The 26,713-nt window shown below is 40.5% G+C and overlaps 1 protein-coding gene across 4 annotated transcripts in view; it reads right to left on the reverse strand.

Moving 5' to 3' along the window:
- WWC2 (WW and C2 domain containing 2) overlaps positions 1–26,713 on the reverse strand; it is a 154,177-nt gene that overhangs the window by 101,849 nt on the left and 25,615 nt on the right. For 3 of the 4 annotated variants that reach the window (XM_056560400.1, XM_056560409.1, XM_056560405.1), the window contains exon 2: positions 96–205. The exons of the other annotated variant lie outside the window; for it this stretch is intronic. In XM_056560400.1, coding sequence (XP_056416375.1) covers positions 96–205 — 110 coding nt within the window. The remainder of the gene's footprint in view (positions 1–95; positions 206–26,713) is intronic. 4 annotated transcript variants of the gene reach the window in all.

The raw sequence follows: 26,713 nt of genomic DNA on the forward strand, positions 1-26,713 counted from the left end.
AAAAATGTGGCTTCCTTATGGCCACCTGAAACCGCCCTTAGATAGACAAACAACACATCAGTTATATCAATAACAAAGTCAGTGGAGTCACTTACGATTAATATGATTAATATAGTAAACACCAATTTGTGGATCATAGCCAGATTCCCATCCCCATGGCAGCTCATTGCCAACACAGTCTGCAAATGACAGCGGCTTTGTTAACCTGTTAAAAATACATAAACATATAAATAAATAAATAAAAATTTCAATTTAGCATAACATATTTTATGAGAAGACAACATTAAACAAACATTCCCGTGTGAGTTCACCCAATGTTCACCTTTATCTCATACAGTCATACCAGTTGGCATGCTTTAAAACTACGTCTGCTAGGTATAGAAGTTGGAAATAGGCAAATTAGATTTCGAGCTTCTTTGGTGACAGGAACCAATGCCAATCCATTCTATATCTCAAATGTTGTCACAATATACTTGATGGTCAATATATAAATCTATACAAATACTGGACAGTTGCAAAGCGCTTAGTAGAACCATCATTTTTACTTTACATTCTAGAAAAATATGTTTAAATATACCATATTATTTTTACCTTTGTATTTATCATAGACCAAACTGCTTTCCTATATTACAGTAAACTCACAAACTGCGCATAAAAGATATACAAAAAAGTTCTAAATTTCACATAAAATTATTGACAGAACACCAGCATGTACATAAAATCAAACAGACGTAATTTGCACAATAAATCTTCATGAAGAATTGCTACTGTCAGACCTGGAAAACAAGCTCATTCCTTTTGCAGTTCTTTCTGCTGAGGAGTGCTTGGAATACAGAAAGCCTAGTGATGGAATGCATGTCAAATCTGTCGTGAATCCCAAAAATAATGAGTTCACAAGCAACACTAAATGTTATTAACATAGTGAGGATTTGATTTTAGCAAAGACCTGACAAGATCAAGATGCTGCACCAGATTCTCTGCATTCTAGGCCCAGTCTTGATGTGTGGAATATGTAACAACTATTACCACGAAATATCACAAATAATCACAGGCAATAATCATATGGTTTTTATATGTTATTTATATATTCTTTCTTGTTCATATGGGCTTCCTTTGGGTGATTTAGTTTACTTTTACAATATGTGTCGGATCTAAAAATGAAAACAATAATCTTCACCAACATTTACTTTTTCTGATATGAAATAAAACCAAAAGTAGTCCCCTAAAAAAGTGGTTTGAATTACCAGGCCAAAAAAACAGCAAAGCAAGATTATGTAATTAAAAAAACAACTAACAAAAAAAAACATTACTCTATTATTTCCTCTAGCCGAACACTGGCCTTAGCAGTCTTACCATTCACTGCTTAGGCCACTGAATCTCTTCAGTGGTCACATAGGTGTATGGGCAAGTTACTGCACCAGCCAAGTAAATACAGAATAGTGTGAAGGACTGGGGTGGCAGGGGATCCATCAGATAAGTAATGCTTTTTTTTGTTATTTTGTCACATTTTCTTTTCATATTTATTTTTTATTTACGTCACAAAAAAAATATTTTTGGTCCTAAGAAAAATATAGTCAATGATTTAAGCTCATAATACTGTGGACTAATAGTAGATAAACTTTGTCCTCATGATCCACTACTAGCTCCATTTAATAACCCACCTAGGAGAACCGCACTAACAAAGAATGATTAATGAAGATAACTGAAAGCATGGTCCTATGGGTAGATCATGAGGACCAGGTTTGGCCACCACTATTGTAGACTTGTAGACCATTATTGAACAGAAAGCAGTGTCTAACCTAAATCCAAAGTCTATCATCAAATACTAACAAGCCATACCTAACTATGCTCCTGTCATTCACCATCTTTAAAAGGGAAAGTTTTGGAAAACTAATGGGGGAAAAAATATGCAAAGTAGCTTTTCTCTAGTTCAAAAGGTGAATAGGGGTCTACAGTAACGTCAAAATAGTTGGCTGTTTGGCAAACATGGAGAATTCACCAGCATACATTTTTAGGAGCCCCAGAGAATAATAGATTTTTTAATTCTGACACATTAATACATTAAGCCTAGTCATTAAAACGTCTGTGGTAGAACCATTAGGTGTTCTTACATATCCTTCATATGAATAAGTTCTGATGTGTGTACACAATGCACAGGTAAACTGTGTTCTTTTCCGTAGTACCCAGCTTCTAACCAAATGTTGTAGGAAACATCTGTTTCGTTGCTATGGGTAATATTTTTGTTCACCTCGTTTCAATTATTTAAAAGGACCTCTCCTGTACATATGCTGTATTAGAACATAAAAGGACATAAATAAAAAAATAAAAAGGAGGGGTCCCTAAAAAAAAAAACCACTAGAAACTTTCGCGGCTTTCACGGTTTCAAGCTATTCATATTATATAGTATTACAGATAATATTGCTACATTTAAACGGTAGAGCACCCACTGCAGGGCACATGTATAGCTGAAAACTTGAGCACATTTTGAGCCTTCACCAATGGCATACATCAGGATAATGTAAAAAAAAAAAAAAAAAACACACTTACTATGTCATACTACAGCACAGGAGGAGGAAGCACTGGCTTAGACAACTGAATACTGACATCACCGTGCAGTATGATGTAGTAAGTGTGGCTTTTATTTACATTCTTGATTGATATGCTAGTCAGGAGCTTAGTGCCGGGGGACATTCTCAAGCACCCCCCATGCACAAGTGCACGGGAGAGGGGGCGTTCTCAAGCACCCCCCGTGCACTAAGCTCCTGATTAGCATATCAATAAAAATAAGAATATCGGCCGTACAAAAGCACAGATCGGGGATCAGTAAGTATCATTGTCACTTGCACTACAAGCCCATATCAATAGTTAAGTGCAGGTGATACTGATGACTGATTCTCCTTAACAATTGAGTGACAGCTGCAATCCGATTGCATACAACTCAACAACTAGGATTACGTATACCTACATTTGCTAATACAACAAACATTTTGTTTGGTCCATATGATCCTAATTTAGCCATTAAAGGGTACCTCTCATCAAAAAAAACTTTTGATATATTATAGATTAATGTATGCAGAATAACTTTACAATTGCATGTTATTAAAAAATATGCTTCTTTCTATTTAATTTTCCACTTTGAAGAAATGACCACTAGGGGTCTCCCTACCAGTCCTGGCAGCAAGCATTTCAGACTCATGCTGGAGTCCTAAACACTACGAGCTGCCAATCTGCTTTGTTCACAAAGGAGAACACTCAGAGCTGCCAGCCTGCTTTGTTCACAGCCTGTTTGGCTGTGAACAAAGCAGGCTGGCAGCTCTGAGTGTTTAGGACTCCAGCATGAGTCAGAAATGCTTGCTGACAGAACTGATCGGGAAAAATACAATAGAAAGAAGCATATTTTTCATTAACAGGCTATTGGAAAGTTATTCAACATTCATTAATCTAAAATATATCAAAAGTGTATTTGATGAGAGGTACCCTTTAAATTTTTTCTATAACATTTCCATATACACATCTTACTATACTATTTTCTAGGCATCTATCAATGTGTTAACCACGAAAGAGGGGACATGTGTCAATTTTCTACTGGGAAAATGACAGGTATGCAAATAAAGCACAGCCCTGTAGCAGAGAGAATATTTTTCTCGTTTTAGAGATAGTGCCTGAAAACTATACTGTACGACAAGGCGGATAAATCGACTGTAAGTCACTTGATAAGGCAAGAATAGAAACCATGACAAAATGCAAACAGATTTGTTTGAAAGAGTAGCCTGACATAAATCCTTTACACAGCTCCCTCACTCTCGCAGTCCCTCATATATCTTCCTGCTAAAGGTATTGAACTAGTTGCAATGATGCATTCCATAAGGTCTATTGTATCAAATTACCATGACATTTCTTCAGCATAATTAAGAGTGATAATACTTGTTGCTGTCAGTTCAGTTCTAGTTCAGACAGTCAAAGGAAACAATAGATAGGACACATACATTCAAACCAATATTGTGAAGATCTCCCTTGTGCCACCAGAACATCTCTGTTTCAACCAGGTGTGGGCTCAAGGAGACCTCTGAAGGGGTTCTGTGGTATCTGGCCCCAAGTTGCAAGATGGAGCTTCCAGAGATCAGACTTTTTTTTCCAGCTCATCCCACAAGTGCTCAAACCAACTGAGATCAGGGAAATCATAGGCCAAGTCAACACCTTGAACCTCTGCCATGTTCCTTCAACCACTTTCGCAGAGTGGTGGGATGAATATTTTTGCTGAAAGACTGTACTGCCATTAGGAAAGTGCATTACAATAAAGGGATGTGCTTAGCCTTCAACAATGTTTAAGAAAGGGGTTGGGGTCAAAGTAACATCCACATGAATGCCAGAAACTAAGGTTATCAAAAAAAAAAAAAAAAAACATTACCCAGAGAATTACGCAGCTTCTGTCACAGTTTCCCATTATATCCCATAGTCATCCTGCCCCTAGCAAGTGATGCACATGCACCCAACTGCCCAAATTATATAACAGAAAATGTGATTCTATAGACCAGGCCACCACTGCTTCATGGTCCAGTTTTGATGCTCAAACACCCATTGTAGGCCATAGCCAAGTGTCCCTGCCATATTTTAAAAACAGACATATGAAGATTTGATGGGTTTGAGTTTTATTGCAGAGACCCCCAGCGATCAGTAGAATGCTCGGGGGGGGGGGGGGAAGCATGAGGTAATGTGCTTCTTTCCTCAGCTCGCATTGATCTTCTTACAGCTTTACTAGAAAGCCCATTATAAGTCCATGGGGCTGTCAAGTAAAGAAGGACAAAGAAAGATGTGAGATGGGGCCATAAAGCACATAACCACGCGCTTCTCCCAGCTTGTTCTAATGATTGACAGGGATGTCAGCACTGAGAACCAGACAATCAATAATATCTTAAAAGCATTACTATCATGAAAAAACTTCTGACAGCTCATGCAGATAAGTCAAAAGCTTTCATCAGTGTATTTCTAGGAAACAGCCGGGAGAAGCATGCAGCAGCCTGCTTCACTCCCCAGCTCAGCACTCAGTCCGTCACATTGCAACAGGCGGGCTTCATAGACTAAAATAGAGACAAATCGCACAGCAGTTTGTGCAGGATTATACCAAGGAGCAATGGGGGGGGGGGGGGGCCAGAAAATACAGTGTGGCAGTGTAGCATGAAACTTGTGGATTTATTCCATTACGACACACACACAACGGAATGGCAGAGCAGGACATGATGCATTTTGGGTGTAACACACCCTTAGTCACTTAACAAGGAGTTAAGCCCACTGCCAAGTGCTTCACCCGATAATTTCTAGAAATTTGTGGGAATTTCTAAGCATTGAGACCCCGACTGATTAAAACTTTTGACATAAAAGCCGCTGCCTTGAAATACACACACTACTGTACTATCTGCACAGACAACCCAGGAAAAGTTTAAAATAAATATAGCTACAAAATAATAAAATAAATAAACACTAGACAAGTTTAGCCTGTTGACAAAGTGTGAATGGAAATTTCCTAAATCCAGTTCACTGCACCACACATATTTAGAATCTAGTGACAAAACAGAAAAAGCAGGATCAATAAAAAAAATAAAAAAATACCCCAAGGCTTGGTTTGTACAGTAGTGATTCAGCATGCTTTCAGGACTGACCGCCTTGCTTATAAATGAGTTTTACTGTATTACTTTAAAATACGCAAGTAGTGTCAAGTTCACCCATTCACATCCAATGGAGAAAAGACATCTGTAAATACATGCAGATCTATCATACGGATATATGCATATGTCCAATGGTATTTTTCTGCCCACACACCACTGCACTGCTTGAGTATAGCCAAATATAAGTGGTACGAGATCCCTGGTTCTATGAATAATACTGCTTGGGGTGTTACATTAGCAAGTCATTAAAGGGTTACTCCACTGCCCCAGCGTTCGGCTACCATGCCCCCTCCAATAGGCTTGCATTGAGGGGGTGTGGCATGTTGTCACAAGGGGCGTGACCGTGACGTCACGACCCCTGCAGCCAGCATTTAGAACAAAATGTTCCGAACGCTGGAGCAGTGGAGTACCCCTTTAAGTCCAACTATGATACACCTAATTTCAGGAGGCACCTTTACTCAGGCAATGGAATTTCTGGCACATCCTCAAGGTACAGAGGTCATTACTCAACATTTAATCAGCTGACCTATGGACCTCATATAGGAAGGACTGAGCGAGAGCTTCCAATACTGAGAAATCATTCACCTGTCCAAGTATGAATTACTAGAATAAATAAACCACTAAGTTTACTGGGAAAATACCGACTGGAAATGCCCAGTTTATCAGAACCTTTTGGCCCATGTCCTACCAGATTGCATTCTACATGTCATAACCTGTGTCAACACGAGCTGTAGCTATCCACACCTTCTGAGGTAGCAACAAGAGTAATGGATTACCGCATACATTTTCTACTGAAAAGTAAAAGTTAAAGGGGTACTCGGCCCCTAGACATCTTATCCACTATCCAAAAGTTAGGGGATAAGATGTCTGATCGTGGGGGTCCAGCTGCTGGGAACCCCCTGCGATCTCTCCTGCAGCACGGAAGTGACGTTCACTCCGTGCATGATGATGGGTGAAACAGGGCCCATAGAATCGGGATGTCAAGGCAAGCCCCTTCAATGCCAGTCTATGGGAGGGGGTGTGGCGACCGTCATTGAAGGGGTGGGGATAAGATGTCTAGGGGCGGAGTACCCCATTAACTACTATACAGACATAAAGAGCCCGACATGGACAAAGTCTATTTGCTATGTGCTTTCTCATTCACTAAATTAAGTTAAAAACTAACACACACACACAAAATTCTAAGTTATGCGCCATCAGTGTAATGAAATTAAAAAGGTACATACATAAGACCTATAGTATGTTCCAAGGTATAAAAGAATGAAAATACATTCATTTCTTTAGAGGCCCATACAAGATGGATGGAAGCAAAATGGAGGGACATTTATCATTGTTGTCTCTGGTAAGAAAGTTCTTACATTTTTTTGTTTTGTTTTGCTTAGGTGTTCCATATTTATCATACTATCATAGGGGGTTGATAAATTTGGAGCACATAAGCAAAACAAAAAATAAGTCACAGCTGAGCCTTTTGTGGGACTTTTCGCAACTTTTTTTCATTTGCTCATGTATGGGAGTTTTGTAAGTGGTTTGAGACTTTTTTTTTTGCCCACGTGTGATATTCGGACATCATAAATATGTGACCACTGCATAGTGAAAACTAAAATTTGCTTAGGTAAGGCTGTTTCCAACTTCTTGCTTACCAACAAAATGTTCCCAAAATTTTGTATGCTCAGAATAAGCAAAAAAAAAAAAAAAGGCTCTAAATACCTTGATAAATGTCCACTAATATGTTTAAAACAACAAGAAATATTTATTAACTCAAAACTTACACATATTCTTATAGACCAGTGTTTCCCAATGAGAGTGTTTCCAGCTGTTGGAAAACTACAACTCCCACGATGCCCGGACTGCCAAAAGCTGTCCGGGCATGCTGGTAGTTGTAGTTTGCAACAGATAGAGGCACCCTGCTTAGGAAACACTGTTCTAGGGCAATATTGTTGTAGAACCTAGGTGCTTGATAATGATATAATGTCTGGTCATAAAGTGTACCTTTCATTGGCAAAAAGGTTTTATATGATGTAGAAAACAATATTATATATACTCTGCTCAAAAAAATAAAGGGAACACTTAAACAATACAATGTAACCCAAGTCAATCACACTTCTGTGAAATCACACTGTCCACTCAGGAAGCAACACTGATTGACAATCATTTTCACATGCTAGTGTGTAAATGGAACAGACAACAGGTAACAATTATAGGCAATTAGCAAGACAACCCCAATAAAAGAGTGGTTCTGCAGGTGGCAATCACAGACCACTTCTTCCTATGCTTCCTGGCTGTTTTGGTGACTTTTGAATGTTGGCAGTGTTTTCACTCTAGTGGTAGCATGAGATTGAGTCTACAACCCACACAAGTGCTCAGGTGTCCAGAGCATGGAGGCGCTACCAGGAGACAGGCCAGTACATCAGGAGTTGTGGAGGAGGCCATAGGAGGGCAACAACCCAGCTGCAGGATCGCTACCTCAGCCTTTGTGCAAGGAGGAGCACTACCAGAGCCCTGCAAAATTACCTCCAGCAGGCTACAAATGTGCATGTGTCCACTCAAACAGTCAGAAACAGACTCCATGAGGGTGGTATGAGGGCCCGACGTCCACAGGTGGGGGTTGTGCTTATAGCCCAACACTGTGCAGGACATTTGGCATTTGCCAGAGAACACCAAGATAGGCAAATTCGCCACTGGCACCCTGTGCTCTTCACAGATGAAAGCAGGATCACACTGAGCACATGTGACAAAGTCTGGAGACGCCGTGGAGAACTTTCTGCTGCCTACAACTTCCTCCAACATGACTTAGCGGTGGGTCAGTAATGGTGTGGGGTGGCATTTCTTTGGGGGGCCCCACAGCCCTCCATGTGCTTTCCAGAGGTAGCCTGACTGCCATTAGGTAACGAGATGAGATCCTCAGACCCCTTGTGAGACCATATGCTGGTGCAGTTGGCCCTGGGTTCCTCCTAATGCAAGACAATGCTAGACCTCATGTGGCTGGATTGTGTCAGCAGTTCCTGCAAGAGGAAGGTATTGATGCTATGGGCTGCCCGTTCCCCAGACCTGAATCCGATTGAGCACATCTGGGACATCATGTCTCACTCCATCCACCAATGCCACGTTGCACCGCAGACTTTTCAGGAGTTGGCGAATGCTTTAGCGCAGGTCTGGGAGGACATCCCTCAGGAGACCATCCAACACCTCATCAGGAGCATGCCCAGGCATTGTAGGGAGGTCATACGGGCACGTGGAGGCCACACACACTACTGATCCTCATTTTGACTTGTTTTAAAGGACATTATATCAAAGTTGGATCAGCCTGTAGTGTGGTTTTCCACTTTGATTTTCAGTGTGACTTCATATCCAGACATCAATGGGTTGCTAAATTTGATTTCCATTGATAATTCTTGTGTGATTTTGTTGTCACCACATTCAACTATGTAAAGACGAAAGTATTTCATACAATTAGTTCATTTATTCAGATCTGGGATGTGTTATTTTAGTGTTCCCTTTATTTTTTTGAGCAGTTTATATTTGTAATATACATTGGTGAAAAAATGGGTATATTTTTGTCCCTGCCGCTATTGTCTGTGTATCTCTATGCGAAAACCAAATAGAGGAAGTGTGGGTGGACAAGCAGGGCTCTGTGCACTGAGGACAAGCAGGGCTCTGTGCACTGAGGACAAGCATTGGGGACAAGCAGAGCTCTGTTCAGTAAGGCTCTGTGAAATGCTCCCGGCTCACACTTCAGGATGATTGACAAGCCAGGAGCCTGCACAGAGCTTGGCTTGTCCTGCCCTCACTTCCTGTATTTGGTCTCCTCACAGAGACACACAGGCAATACATTCAACTATGTAAAGACAAAAGTGTTTGATACGATTAGTTTATTCATTCAGAACTAGAATGTGTGTGTTATCTCAGTGTTCCCTTTATTTTTTTGCGCTGTGTATATTTGTAATATACATCTGCGAAAAAATGTGTATATTTTGTCCCTGTAGCTATTGCCTGTGTATCTCTGTGAGGAGACCAAATACAGGAAGTGTGGGTGGACAAGTGGGGCTCCGTGCGCCGTGGACAAGTGGGGCTCTGTTCAGTAAGGCTCTGTGACATGCTCCTGGCTCACACTTCAGGATGATTGACAAGCCAGGAGCCTGCACAGAGCTTGGCTTGTCCTGCCCTCATTTCCTGTATTTGGTCTCCTCACAGAGACACACAGGCAATAGTTGCAGGGACAGCATTTTTTCACCAAAAAAATATAGAAAATTTTAACCAATGTTTATTACAAATATACATATAGTATTATCTACATTATATCAAAAGTTTTGCTAACAACAGGTACACTTCAAGGAAATTAGGTTCCTTAAAACCTAATAAATAAATATTAGATCCCTTACTCTATTACCAGGAGATTGTTGCTTCCAGAATTGGCATCTGAGTTCTGGGTTCTGCCTTTAACTGTAGCCGAAACGCAGTAGGTAGCTCTCCATGCCTTTAAGGTGGCCCTATACATTAGAAAGAAGTAGGATGATGACTGATCAATCAATGAATGACTAATCATCTGGAGATCAATCATCTTGGTACATTACAGTTGTATAAACTGGCCATGTGTGATCAATGACAAGAGTCTGACTTTCTTTTTCTTCATCTTTCTCACTTTCCCTTTCTCTTGTTCTTGTAATATTCTGTGAACATTTTAGGAACATTTTAAGAATGTTATTTCCCAAAAGATTGTTCATTAAATTGTGATCAGTTTGAAATTTCAAAGCAAGGATGGTCTGTCATGACTTGTTAAATTGGTTATGGTCGAAATCTGCAAATTTCATCAACAAACCAATATATGGGTACTTTTAGGTCATGTTCACACAGGAACAGCAGCAGGACAGATTGGCATCTACAACACTAGTAAAGTGGACAGAATATTTTTAGACTGGAAATCTATAGTAGTGCGTGTACAACACAACTTGTAGTTCTTATCGATAGGTTTTGCAACAATTTGTTTAAAAAAAACTTATATCAAACCCCCTACAATGCCAAGATCATAAACAAAAAAGAAGAATAAATCTGAAAAAGTGCCTTAGTTATTATATCAGTATACTAATACAGGAGACTATTTCATAAAGAAGAATGCTAATCCATGTGTTCAAATCTCCATAAGCATGTTGAACCAAAAAGATGGCCAAAATAGCTAAAAATGGTAGTATAACCCGAGGTTTTAACAGAAGCAGCAATACAACTAAACATAAAAGAAATAAGAGAAACTATGGGTAGCACTAAAAAGGTTAACTCCGTCCCCAATCAGGCTGAAGTTGGCTGACCAGGAGAACAGCATGCCAAGAGAATTATACCCTGTTTCTAAGGGGTTTGGAGCAGTATCCACTATTCAACCCGCATGGGTGAGTGAATCATACCGCATGTTAACCATGCCTTATAAAGTAACCATTCTATTACATATGTGTATATAAAGTCTATATTGCCTAAAGTCAAGCTATCCTATGAATGGGTAGAGCAGGAGAACATCCATTGTACATAAAGTCATCAATTACAGCCAGTCTCTTCTCTGCATTGACAAATGTGGGATCTGTCCTTGGCCATTATACACTGTGATTGGGAATGTCACTCAGGCTAAATTCACACCACCATTTTGCCATACAGTTCTCACACTTTTTTTTTTTTTTTTACAAAAAAAAACATGCATGAAAGTATGTACATTTTGATGCATATGCCTCCATATGTCACCCCATTAAAAGCTTTTCAGGAGTCGAAAATGCATTAAAAGAGAATAGAGACATTTTTGGCAAATTCTAAGTGTTATTCTACGGTGTGGCAGCACTGGATCTATTTCCTTACATTGTATGATTACACCGACACACTTTCACTATTGCGATAGTATGGGTTGCGCCTGTCTTCTCTTCTAATCTTGGGATGTTAACTGGAATCTTGCTCCGACAGGCTCCCGTATACTTGGCTGTTTTTGTATTTTACATGCACCCTACATCTCTTATTTTATTTTGCACCCCCATTTAATTTATCTTTTTCTTTAAAAAAATTTAAAAAAAACATTTTTGAATACAAACAACAAGAACAAAAAAAATGTATGACAGCAAAAGAGGTACTCCGGTGGAAAACTTATTTTTTTTTTTAATGAACTGGTGCCAGAAAGTTAAATACCGTAGATTTGTAAATTACTTCTATTAAAAAATCTTAATCCTTTCAGCACTTTTTAGCAGCTGTATGCTACAGAGGAAATTCTTTTCTTTTGAATTTCTTTTTTGTCTTCTCCACAGTGCTCTTTGCCGACACCTGATGTCCGTATCAGGAACTGTCCAAAGCAGGAGAAAATCCCCATAGCAAACCTATGCTGCACTGGACAGTTCCTGACACGGACAGAGGTGTCAGCAGAGAGCACTGTGGACAACACAAAAAAGAAATTCAAAAAGTAAAGAATATCCTCTGTAGCATACAGCTGCTAAAAAGTACTAAAAGGATTAAGATTTTTTAATAGAAGTAATTTACAAATCTGTTAAACTTTCTGGCACCAGTTCATTTAAATAAAAAAATTGGTTTGCTGGATCATAAAGTACATTTGTTTGTAGCAAAACGTATACCACAGACAAATACACCAAATATGATTCTCATATAGAGATCGATACAGGTAATAAAAGTGTATTAGAGGTAAGATTTTCACTTACACAGAGAATGAAAACCTGATGGTGAATAATGTGTAATAAGTTCAGAAGGAATAACTGGTGTAATTTCCCATAGTAGGCTAATTAATAGATGGTAATATGTTCCAGGTCACAGCGTCGCACACTTGCTGCAGAATATGGGCAATTGATACCTTGGAGTTGTAATCCTCTGCAGGGCAGCCATGTGCGCCATAACCTTTGTGATCACAGACTCTCACTTTCTAGCCCATTGTAGTAGATCTCAGCCTGACTAGACGCAGAGTGGAAAGGGCTCATACAGGTTTTACTCTTCGCACAATAGCTGAAATATAGATGAGCCATTCTAGACAAGCACTGGAATCTACCTTAATATTTTATGGTCAGCTGTATTAATTGCAGAATGGATAGGATGCATTGCACTGCAAGACCCCCATGAAACACAAAGCAATGACATGGCTTTATGGCACGTTTGGTCCTTTATGAAAGCGCAACATATCATGGAGCACCAAAGAGGCATCATTTTTCTTTCTGCCTGCTTGATAATGGAGTACATATCGAGTCCCTTGTAAGATTAAAGAATGTTAAGTGTATCTTGTAACGTGTGTTTTATCCTTCAGTAGTTTCGCAGGATATGTGGGATTGGACATAAATTATAAGAGCATCACAATAATAATAATTAATGATGGCTATTAATGCCTTTGGATTCAGTGCGCTGTGAGCAATGACACTGAACAGCAATTAGAAGGTAGAATTTGCAGAAATATAGGAGAGGGAACTTTTACCTATGTATTTCACAACTATCTCCTGCCCTTTAATAAGTGAAGGTTTTACTGCCCTACACCTCATGAGCCTTATCACTCTGGAATCCTGGATGAGCACTATCTCCTCCATTCTTCAAATACCATACATTAGTCCAGAGGCCTTCTTACTCAACACAAGCAAACAGAACCTGCCAAACAACGTTCAGGGTCTCTGTCCGGGGAAGAATTTTAAATGATAATACTCTAAAGCAACGACTAAAGCTTGTTCCCAAACGGTCACCATTATATACTACAGGGGGGAATGCATGCCCAATGTCCCTTTCAGGGCTTAATACATAATTCACTAGGCATTATTTCATTTTCTACATAAAAGGCTACTAAAACAGTGTCTTAAAAGGCTACTCTCCAAGAGCAGGCACACTTCTTTTTGGCCAAGGATTTGTTCACTGGCCACTCCTAGCTGAACAGGTTATGGGTATAGCTTATGCTACCGATGGAGGAAGGTCTACCACACAAAGGCTATAAACAAGATGGAGTACCCCTACACTTCCTTTGAAACATTGGATCAGCCAGGCAGGAAACAAGGATTTACTAATGTTGCACTGGCTTCCGTGAGGGCAAGATCTACACCCTGTGACGTCTTTCTGTGGGGCTATATCAAGAAGTTCATCTGCCCCCTTTGCCTCTAGTCACAGGATCTGAACAACCAGAGACCACGCAACACTGGCTATGATCATCCGTGGCCGTGACATCTGCTGTCCAGGTACAACTACTGCCCCCCCCCCCCAGCATAAAAGGTAAAAAGCTAGCACATAGGTGACAACCAGAATTTCAGTGGTATTTAGGTCTCCGAGATCATCATCTGTCAGGTGAGAGTCAGGTGGCACCCATACAGTCTGCTGGTCCCTCCAAAGTTGCCAAAGCCAATGTATATGGGCACCTTTAGAGCGCTTTCACATATTTGCAAAAGTATTACAGCTGCAAGCTGGGACTTATATCTGTAATACAGACACAAAACCGCATCTGTAATACACCTGTGTGAAGCTGCCTTATGCAGAGTCCTGTGAGTAATATCTCTGTCCCCCTTCCCTTGTAGATTGTAAGCCCCCACACACAGGGTCCTCTTTAATTCTTTACCAGCCTGTCATTCATAAAGCTCATGTCACTGCACTTATTGTTTCTGTTTTACTATACAAAAAATAATAATATTATAGTATTCCCAGCACAATACAGAAGCAAACCTATACCATAGATAAACCTTTACCTTCAATTTATAACGAAAATGACTACTTTTACAACATTCCAGTAATACTAAAGTAAAAGTAATAATCTGTGACAGTCAATTAGGCCATAAACAATTAGAGCAAACACTGCGTCTCATACTGATCCTTTGATCTATTCAATAAACACTGTTATTTGTTAATCTCATCCTTGGCCTTAGACCACCTTTACTCATTCCTATGAATTTAGGGGCAAGGGTCTGAGATTAAGAGGATCCTTTCAGTCAATGTGGCGCAGACCTACTAATTGTACTCACTGTTTATGCAGATGAGGGGGACACTTAATTGTGGCCTTTGATTGAAACAGGATATTACATCTAACTAGATACAACATTAATAACAGCAATTGCCTGGAAGGAACTTTGAAGGGCACACATTTATTATTGCTAAATACCAGCTACTGCCATGGCAAATCTGTTGAACTAGTTTCCAATAGAAGCACTGGGGAGATTTACTTAGATTGGAATTTCATATGTTAGTCCTAAATAGAAGCCTACTGGACTAAGATGAGCCAAATTAATCATGAGTCGCATGCCATATTATTCCCAGTGTATTGGAATCACAGGTGTTGTCCCAGTGTTCACCTATCCCCGATGCTCCAATAGAAAATGAATGGAATGGTAATGAGCCTATATAACTGCTGCACCATATCATCAGGAGATATAGGACCGCCATCCAGAAGATCATTGGGGGGGGGGGGGGGGGGGGGGGTCTCAGCAGTAAAATACACAATTTTTATAGCAAATTCGGCTATTTACTACAAAAACGTACATGGTAATTAGTTACAATACTGCAATGTGTGAGGTCAGCCGTGATCTCATCATTAACACTCAATTCACTTACTCTTTTTCCCTGCACCCCGTAATGTGCTCATTAAAGATATGAACAGTACAACTGTTTTTTATTTGTGTAGTTACATAGTATTTGACTGTGACTTTGAAACAATTCAAATTACATTTTATTAATAACCATTGCAGAAATCCAGATCATTTTTAAAGATAAATTTATATTTCCTTGCAACTTTATGAACACTACCATAATGCTTTAACGTTTCCCTTATGGCCCCATCAGCCAGACATTATTAGCTATTTATTAGATTTGTTACTAATAATTACAGGGGCGTCGTAATACCTTACAATCATAAAGCAGCAGATTTCATGTCTTGCACTTCAAAAGCCATGCAGAAACTGGCAGGATAGTGTATAAAACACTTGGTGGCTAAATTACTCCATGCAGATTTAGGATAGTACATAAACTGTAGAGAATGACTTCCAGAGCTCAGGGATCAATGAATGTCTTGGCTTAATCATTCTTTCTAATGCGCTGTAAAAATAAACTAGCCAAAGTATTTATTTATGTTGTTAAAAGATGCCCAAGGCACATGGAGGTAAGCGGCTTTGATACTACTTGACACTATGCTGCACATATTTGTCAGACCAAACTGGCATTAGAACTTTTCTTTCCACCAAAAGAAACAAGCTAAAATAAGATACATGCTTATGAGGGCTGAACGATTTATGGAGGTATATTTATAGAGGTATACGTAATATAATAAACAAATTGTGAAATCCCCTCTATTTCATGTACCACCCCCTCCAGTCCACGTACAGTTCCCCCTTTCATGTCCCATCTCCTCCATTTCATGTGCCATTCCCCCATTTCATGTCCCTTTCCTTCCATTTTACAATACCCCTGTTTAATTTCACATCCCCTTTATTTCACATCCATTTCAGGTGTGGACATGACATTTGGGAGGGGGATATGAAATTGGGGGGGGAGGGGGGATTGGACATGAATTAGGGGGGGGGTGAACAAGACATGCAAGGATTGGACATGAAAAGGGTTCACCATTTGATTGGCATCTCGCAATTGCATATCAAAATCACAATATTTACCTCCATAATACCAATATGAAATTTTTCCCAAATTGTATGACCCTGCTACATAGTCTACCTCCATTTCTTGTGGCTCTATCTACTGTAGCTACAAATGCATTGCGCTAAATGTAAGTGACCAAATGCAAAATCAATATAAATATTCACATCCCATTTCGAGTCATCCATCGGGTCGGGCTGTACACCAACAAAATGTTAAAAAATAAAAATAAATAAATAAAAGAGTATGAAGACATATAGCCGGACATGTTCATGGCGATCTCATTGACTAAAATAGCCTGATAATGGTGTAATTGTTGTTGCACGGACAGTATTTATCCTTATCCTTATCAGACTACATTTAGGCCATTATATTCAACAGGCCCACTAGGGACATGTCGGGCTTTACAAGGCATCCTTTTATTTACATTTTGCTGATGACCGATGGAAGCCTCACATGTGATTTGTACGGGGCCAAATAGTAAATGCAAGGCTGAGTTGAGGATAGGTACAGGTTTACTATTTCTATATCCAGACCGTGCAGCGGACTGAACGTTCCCAATTCTGTATGCATATTTGCATGTAGATTCAGATTTCTCCATTCAAGAAAAATCGGCATACAGTGGAATACAAAATATTCATAAGATCCTAAAAGCTGCTATAATTTCTTATGACACCATGCCAATTGTACTTGAAAAATTCCTTTTAGTATTTATATTTATACAACGATCACACTGCATTTTGGAGCTGTATTCTTTCTCAGAGATTTGCCAAGTGTCTGTACTGCACATTAATCATATGGGATTACATTGCCTTTCCATGCAAGTGAGTGGGACACAGATGCAGCACATGGCACAGTCCGTACGGAAAGTACAGTGTGTGCTAATATGAGCACATGTAAACAATGAAGAAGTTGCAGCCATCTTTGAAACATAATGGCTGATCGTGGGAGTGTTGACAGTAGGATGCTCACTAATCTAATACTGGTGTCTATCCTAAAAGACATGCTTTAAAAGTTATAAATCCTGGATAACCCCTTATGGTATGTGGATTTGGAAGAGAATCTGTGACCAGTACTTCATAGCAGATATGCTTTTAGACATGCCATGGAGTTGCACACAGACTTTCCCATCCAACATATTGCTACACACCACAGTTTCTACATACAATCCATGTCAAGAGGTGGCACGTTACTTCTTTTTTCCCCAATGACAGTGCAGATTCCGATTTGAATGCATATTAGACACCAAATACACACTTAGGGACCAAGGGCGTAGAGGTACGCCTTCGCTCCCTAGTACTTAAGGACCAAGGACGCACCTGTACGCCCGTGGGAATTTCGGTCCCCACCGAGCACCGGGCGGGGACCTGACCGGGGTGAGTGCTCATGCCTATCAGCAGGCACCCTGTGCAAATGCCCAGGGGGGTCATTAGACCCCCTCCCCCATGTCGGCTATCGCCGCAAATCGCTGGTGAATTTAAACCGGCGATTTGCAGCGATTGCGGGTCATACGGGTCTCTAGTGACCCGGAAAATAAGGGGGATCGGGGTTGTCTAAGACACCCACGATCCCCCTAAAGGGATAGGAGTGAGGTGGCAGGGGTGCCACCCCTCCTTTCCCTGCTATTGGTCAACCAGAAGCGACAACCAATAGCAAATCGGGGGCGGGGTGGGTTAACTTTCGGTTTCCTTGTTCTGCCCACCCACAATAGTCCAGGAAGAACGGGGAAACCATCGAGGACCAGAAGAGGATGGTGATGAGGCTCTCTGGATCCGACGGAAGCCTAGCAACATCTGGAGGGCTACAGTTTGAGACCACTATACAGTGTAAATTGTAGCCCTCCAGATGTTGCAAAACTACAACTCCCAGCATGCCCAGACAGTCGTTTGCTGTATGGGCATGCTGGGATTTGTAGTTTTGCAACAGCTGGAAGGCTACAGTTTAGAGATCACAGCACAGTGATCTCCAAACTGTAGCCCTCCAGATGTTGCAAAACTGCAAATCCCAGCATGCCCAAACAGCAAACAGCTGTCTCGGCATGCTGGGAGTTGTAGTAGCGTACCTACAGCTGTTGCATAACTACATCTCCCAGCATGCCCTTCGGCGATCAGTACACGCTGGGAGTTGGAGTTTTGCAACAGCTGGAGGCACACTGGTTGGAAAATACTGAGTTAGTTAACAGAACCTAACTGAAGGTTTTCCAACCAGTGTGCCTCCAGCTGTTGCAAAAGTACAACTCCCAACATGCGTGGTCTGTCAGTACATGCTGGGAGTTGTAGTTTTGAAACAGCTGGAGGTTTGCCTCCCCATGTGAATGTACAGGGTACATTCACACGGGGAGGTTTACAGTGAGTTTTCTACTTCAAGTTTGAGCTGCGGCATATTTTTCACCAAAGCGCAAACTCCTGGCGGGAAACTCACTGTAAACCTGCGCCTGTGTGACTGTACCCTAAAAACCCTACACTACACATAATAAAGGGTAAAACACTACATATACACCCCTTACACTGTCCCCCTTACACTGTCCCCCCCCCCCCCCCCCCCCCAAGAAAAATTAAAAACATATTGTACGGCAGTGTTTCCAAAACGGAGCCTCCCAACAACTCCCAGCATTTCTGGACAACCACTAACTGTCCAGGCATGCTGGGAGTTTAGCAACAGCTGGAGGCACCCTGTATGGGAATCACTGGCATAGAATACCCCTATGTCCACCCTTATGCAATCCCTAATTTAGTCCTCAAATGTGCATGGTGCTCTCTCACTTCGGAGCCCTGTTGTATTTCAAGGAAACCGTTTAGGGCCACATATGAGGTATTTCTGTACTCGGGAGAAATTGCACTACAAATTTTGGGGGGCTTATTCTCCTTTTACACCTTATGAAAAGGAAAATTTGGGGCTACACCAGCCTGTTAGTGTAAAAAAATAAAAATGTTTACACTAACATGCTGTTGTTGGCCCATATTTTTTATTTTCACAAGAGGTAAATGGAAAAAAAGACCCCTAAATTTGTAAAGCAATTTGTAAAGTACAGAAATACCCCATATGTGGGCGTAAAATGCTCTGCGGGCGCATAACAAGGCTCAGGAGTGAAAGCTCACTATGTACATTTGAGGCCTAAATTGGTGATTTGCACAGCGGGAGCTGGTTTTACAGCGGTTCTGAAAATCCCCACAAAAAAAAAAAAAAATACCCTGGTGTGACCCCATTTTGGAAACTACACCCCTCACAGAACTTAACAAGGGGTATACTGAACCTTAACACCCCACAGGTGTTTGAAGAATTTTCAATTAAGTTGAATGGGAAAATGAGAAAAAAAAATTTGCTCTGTTGGCGCACTACAATGCTCAGAAGAGAAGGAGCGCCATTGGGATTTTGGAGAAAATTTGTCTGGAATTGAAGGCCACATGTGTTTACAAAGCCCCCATAGTGCCAGAACAATGGACCCCCCACATGTGACCCCATTTTGGAAACTACACCCCTCATATAATGTAATAGGGGTACATTCAGGCCCCACACGTGTCTGACAGCTTTTTGGAACAGTGGTCCGAGAAAATGAAAAATTTTATTTTTCATTTGCACAGCCCATTGTTCCAAAGATCTGTCAAACACCAATGGGGTATAAATACTCACTGCACCCCTTATTAAATTCTGTGAGGGGTGTAGTTTCCAAAATGGGGTCACATGTGGGGGGGGTCCACTGTTCTGGCACCACGGGGGGGCTTTGTAAACGCACATGGCCCCTGACTCCAAACAAATTCTATTTACAAAAGCTCAATGGCGCTCCTCCCCTTCTGAGGACTGTAGCGCGCCAGCAGAGCACTGGACGTCCACACAAGGGGTATTTCCATACTCAGAAGAAATAGGGCTACACATTTCGGGAGTCATTTTCTCCTATTATCCCTTGTAAAAATTTAAAATTTGGGGAAAAAACAGCATTTTAGTGAAAAAAAATTTCTTCATTTACACATCCAACTTTAACAAAAAGCAGTCAAACACCTGTAAGGTGTTAAGGCTCCCTGTACCCCTTGTTACGTTCCTTGAGGGGTGTAGTTTCCAAAATAGTATGCCATGTTTTTTTTTTTTTCGCTGTTCTGGCACCATAGGGGCTTCCTAAAGGCGACATGCCCCCCAAAAACCATTTCAGCAAAATTTGCTTTCCAAAAGCCAAAAGGTGACTCCTTCTCTTCTGAGCATTGTAGTTCGCACGAAGTCCATTTTACGTCCTAACATGGGGTATTTCCATACTCAGAAGAGATGGGGTTACAAATTTTGGGGGGCATTTCTCCCCTTACCCTTTGTATGAATGGTAAATTTGGAAAAAAAATGCACTTTATAAAAAATAAAAACTCTCATTTACACATCCCACTTTAACGAAAAGTTGTCAAAACAAAAGTGGGGTGTTAAGGCTCACTGGACCCCTTGTTATGTGCCTTGAGGGGTGTAGTTTCCAAAATGGTATGCCATGTGGGGGGGGGGGGGGTTCTGCTGTTCTGGCACCATAGGGGCTTCCTAAATGTGACATGCCCCCCAAAAACCATTTCAGAAAAACTCACTCTCAAAAATCCCATTGTCGCTCCTTCCCTTCTGAGCCCTCTAGTGCACCCGCCGAACACCTTACATACACATGAGGTATTTCCTTACTCGAGAGAAATTGGGTTACAAATTTTGAGATAATTTTTCTCCTTTTACCCCTTGTAAAAATTCAAAAACTGGGTCTGCGAGTGTAAAAAATGAAGATTGTTAATTTTCTCCTTCACTTTGCTGCTATTCCTGTGAAACACCTAAACGGTTAACACACTTACTGAATGTCATTTTGAATACTTTGAGGGGTGCAGTTTTTATAATGAGTTCATTTATGGGGTATTTCTAATATAAAGGCCCTTCAAATCCACTTCAAACCTGAACTGGTCCATGAAAAATTCTGATTTTGAAAATTTTGTGAAAAATTGAAAAAAATGCTGCTGAATTTTGAAGTCCTCTGATGTCTTCCAAAAGTTAAAAAAAAATGTCAACTTTATGATGCAAAAAATAAAGTAGACATATTGTATATGTGAATCAAAATATAATTTATTTGGAATGTCTATTTCCATTACAACCAGAGAGCTTAAAAGTTAGAAAAATTCAAAATTTTCAATTTTTTCATCAAATTTTGGAATTTTTCACCAAGAAATGATTCAAGTATCGACAAAATTTTACCACTAACATAAATAATACGTAACGAAAAAACTCTCTCGGAATGAAAAGTAAAAGCATCCCATAGTTATTAATGCTTAAAGTGACAGTGGTCAGATGTGCAAAAAACGCTCTGATTCTTAAGGCCAAAATGGGCCTGGTCCTTAAGGGGTTAAATACAGAACGGCTTTACCAAATAGTCAACCCAGTGTAACCTCCTGGAATCTTCCAGCATCTAACAAACATTTTAACAGTTCAGGCTGGGGTCAAGAATTCAATAACAAATAAATAATTCCGACTTCACGGAGCTCTGAATCAGCTTTCCAGTCACTGAACCACTGTACAATTGTAAAATATAGAGCCTGTAGGAAGACATGCATAAATTATAAATAGCGTGACAGTGTGCCCATCGTCACTCCTGAAAACATTTCATAATCAACGTAACCTTTCACATCCACAATAGAACACGTACCTACAAGAAGTAAACAATGAAACTTTATATTTTTGGCGGGACCACCTGTATCTTCAGATACCAAAAAAAGTGTGAAAGACAGAAACTGACAGGAATAAAAAAAGATCCAGAGAGATATGTGTAGTTTTCTACAGCAAGCTATCCCCTACCTCTTGCTAATGTGCAATATATGGATGGATGGCTGCAAAATTAGGATTTATTTGTGGCCTTTACCTATACAGACACATATATGCTGCACACACTAAATGGTAGGGTACTTAAAATCTATATCCTGCTTCTCTTCATGAGATCTCTTAGAGGGGCCCTTACATATTAGAAGAAAGTTGATCAAAAACACTTGTTTTTGGTAGTATTGGCCAACTAGCTCATATGTATAGGGGTGTTTAACCTTGGTCAGCAGATTTTGGGGGAAAAGAATGATCAGGAGAATGGATCCTTTAACAGGAATCCTTCCAGGCTGAGTATGGATGCATATGGGGAAGTCAGGAAAAACGTCTGTCGCCCAACAGCTATTAAAGGTTAGCACCTTAGCAGTTGAGTTTGTGTATTATGAAGGCCAATTTTTTATATACTGTTGCTTAGAAAGCCCAAACATACTCCATAGTACAATACCTTGGTCATGGCATGTAGACAGGATGCGGCATTATATGAAAGCTACATTGGCACACTGGAAAACCACACATAAACTATGGACGGCACTTCAGTTACAGTTCACGAACTGATCCATTGCTTCTGGGAGCCTTCATCATACATCTTGGACAGCACCTGTATCCTTGGGGCAGATGATTTAAATTTAGCAACACAAAAATCCCTGCTTACAGGTTTCCAGACAAGCGAAATATGAAAGACCAAGAAGCTTTGACTCTGAAAGCAATTAAACCAGCTACGGTAGGTAAGCAATCTCTAAACCAAAGCCGCAGCTTGTATATTTCACTTCTTCTTCAAGATTTATTTTGCATTGGGATGAAAGGTTTAGGTCACTTTGTTGGCTCGATGTCCAATGGACCTGTGTGTAAAATTGCTCAGTGTATTATGTGTAAGGTGACAGGGGATTAATCACACATTACTGGTTTGCATTTCAAGACTGTAACCGTACAATCTTCCAGTAATCTGATTTAGCGAATAGTTTCCTTTCAAAGCAGCAAAATGTGACTTGAAGAATTTTGTTTTCTTTTATGCTCCAGCGAGCAGCTGCAATTAGAATCTTTATAAAACCTGTAGTGTGGTTCAAGAAGAGCGGCAGATTATAAACCCTGATGCCAACTCAAAGGTAAAAAAAAAAACCATGCTTAACTGACAGTATCCCACTAATGAGTACAGGGATAGCCTGATTGTTGGCATCTGAGCTCATTATAGGTTCAGGAGCTAGCAAAAGTTTTTTTTTTTTTTTTTTATCTAGGACACCCAACATTTTTTATGTAATATGTGGCTACAGCTCTGCTAATAATTTGAACATAGCATAATTTACTGTAAAATGATCATCAATTACCTATACAAGCACCTGGAGGGAAAAACATTAAATAAAAAATATTTTTTTTTTAAATCGCAAGACACTGAATAAAAAGTGTCTATTATGAACTGTATATATTGTTGAAGTACGGTTAGAAACCCCAATTCACATTGCTTATTGCTTCTGCTTATAATAAAATGTTTTTAAATACAGTAGCTTGAGCCTTTCACCAACAAGATGTTTTACAAATATGGCCCGGCCCCCTGGTTCCATACAAAAACCATCTCTGCAGCCAGCCAATTCCTCAGAGCTATACTACTCTGATAGACATGGTCATCAGTCCATGGCAGTCAACGTAGACACATGGGAAAGGTCTTCATATGACATTAAGAGAAACACTAAACAGTAGAAAAATAATGTTTTTAAAAAACCTATATGGTCTCTTCATGGTGGACAGCTATTTCTCATTCTCTCCATTTAGGAGTCGAACCAAACCTGGGATGTACATTCAGGAGGCAGTACTGTGTACATACAGTAGTAGGAACACAAGTATTTACACAAAAGAGAGGAAAGCCTTGATTAGACCCTTGTGGACCCTCTGGAGAACACAGCCCAGGCTGTCTCTCTCTCTAGAGTGCAAGGCGCCTAGGTAATCCCCACCCCCACTTCTTGTGTTCTGTCTTGGTTTCTCTGGTGATAGAGACAGATTTTTCTTAACTGGCAGTGGTTCAGTTTGAAGGAAAGGGAGACACCTAGTGGCTAAGACCTTCTGGGATAAGGGATAATTTTGGATAAATGACGTGATTTACAAATATATTAAGAATCTCTTAGACAATGAAATGGAGGGAAGGTGTTTGAAACTATAATCACTATTTAAAAGAGGTTGTCTCCGCTAGAACATGATGCCTTAGAAGTCATTAATGACCCTTTCACTCCTGAAGAGGTGGAAACTGCAATTGTACATCTGAAAAATGGAAAGTCACCTGGGCCGGACGGGTTTACAGCAGCAGACAATTAAAAAAAAGAAAATTTGCTACACTACTGAAAACCCACCTTATCACTATTTAATTCTATTCATTCCTCCGACACTTTCCCCTCTGATTTTTTGGGATGCTCATATTTCAGTTATTCCTAAACCAATAGGGACCACCTCCATCCTGCTAACTATAGACCTATTTCTTTACTTAACATCGATACTAAACTACTTACATCTATTCTAGCCTGTGGTCTTAACCGCTTTCTTCCTCTCATAGTGCATGCTGATCAGGTGGGATTAATTCCTGGCCGTCAGGCTCCTGATAATGTACGCAGGAGTGTGAACTTGATACAGTGGTCCAACACAACTAAAAACGCCTATGGCTGCATTGGCGTTGGACATAGAGAAAGCTTTTGATAGCGTACTTGGCCTTAGATGTTTGCTGTTTTGAATACATTTGGCTTCCGTGGTTCTTTTTTTACTTTGAATACTGCAGCATCTATACTCCACCCCAAAAGCCTATTTTTCAAGGCACCTGCCAGGGTTGACCGCTTTTACTGGCTTTGTTTGCCCTAATGATGGAGCCGCTAGCGGCACAGATTATGAATAATCCAGATATTATGGGAGTGAGAAGGGCTACAAATGCAATTTATTTGCAGATGTTTTCCACTCTCTCTCACGGCACCATTTACCTTGTTACCCAATCTTGCTCACATATTGGACAACTTTGCAAGGGTCTCTGGCCTCTGCATCAATGCCTCCAAATTGGAAGCCATGTACTGTTCCCACCTCAGTTCAGCACCTTACCTTAAACTTTGGTTAGCGTGACTCCTCCTCTGTCCTATCCTAATACTGCCAATTACACCACAAATATCGCACATTGTGATCCGACTTACTGAAATGGAACTTCCCTTTCCTGTCTTGGATTGGGAGAATTAATGTGGTTAGAATGGTGTTTTTGCCTCACCTCTTGTATTTATTCCACTCCCTTCCAATACCAGTTTTGAAAAAAATACCTTTTTTTGCAGAAAGACATCTTTGCATATATCTGGTCTTATAAAAGACCGAGAATTGGTAGAGCTATCATGTATTATCCCAAACGGATGGGGGACTATCGGTCCAGAACCTTCTCAAATACTATTATGCTGCTCGCATTGCACAGCTCTCCTTGCTTAATTGTCGGAGGGGAGCCCCAAGGTGGGTTGGTTGGTTTAGAGGAATCTTTGGTCTCTCCATATTCACTCCCGGCTCTCATTTCTTCTGTTACCACTCTTCTTCCCTCTTCTGCGCAGGTCAATTTGTATGCTCTCTCTCTTTGGCATCAGGTTAGGTTTAAGTTTTCTTTACAATCTCTTCCCTCCCCTCTACTGCCCTTTCTGCATAACCCCTCTTTCACCCCTGGTCTGACTGTCTCTTCCTATCATTGGTGGCAAACGGATGGCTTGCTTTGTCTGCAGGACTTTTTGGATGGACAAACCCTAGTCTGCTTGGGGACTTTGATGTCTCATCATGCAATACCGGTAGGAGAATTCTTTAGAGCTCGTCAAATTATGTTATGCCTCTCTGGTACCTCCTACAGCCCAGGTTAGTCCGACTCCTTATGAAAGACACATGCAATACTCTCCAGATATGCCAGGATTACTCTCTTTTTTGTATGCCTCCTTCAATGCCCCTCCAGAAGATACTAAACTTCCATTTATGTGTGCCTGGGAGGGTGATTTAAGCACCACGCTCTCTCTATCTCAGTGGAGGGAGTATTGTGCTACAGTTAGCAGAGGTAGTTGGCAAGTTTCCCTAGTCGAGACCTCCCTAAGAGTGCTGCACAGGTCATATAGAGTACCTACCCTTCTCCACAATACCTTCCCCGCTATTTCGCCCCTATGTTTTTTTGGGTGTGGAGCGAGGGGAACTTTGTATCATACCTGGTGGAGTTGTCCAGTAATGGTACTTTTCTGGAAGCAGGTACTAGATTTACTCTCCTTGATTCTTCCATGCCATGTACCTAGATTGCCCTCACACTGTTTAATAGGCCATAAACCTGCTAGAATGCCTTATCGAGTTTTCAAGTTATTTCAGTTTGTCCTGTTGGCATCCCATATCCATATAGCCTCCCAATGGAGAAAACCTGATTTGCATCTTCAGAGAGTGGTGGAGCGGATTAATAGCATTATGTTAAGTGAAAAATTGTCCGCCATAAGGGAGGTTCATGTGGATCGCTTTAATATGGTTTGGGAACCATGGCTCTCATCACATTGCCCCAATATGCACCATTGCTTTTCTCTGTATTGATTATGCCTTGTACAGATACACTACCCTTGGGGTGTGGACTTTCTCTACGTTAGTATCATGTATAGCTTCCTATGTTATTGTGGCACCGTACCGAACCCTATATGTAATTTGTATTATGATCATTT

This window comes from Hyla sarda, chromosome 1 (assembly GCF_029499605.1).
Source record: "Hyla sarda isolate aHylSar1 chromosome 1, aHylSar1.hap1, whole genome shotgun sequence".
NCBI classification, from domain to species: domain Eukaryota; kingdom Metazoa; phylum Chordata; class Amphibia; order Anura; family Hylidae; genus Hyla; species Hyla sarda.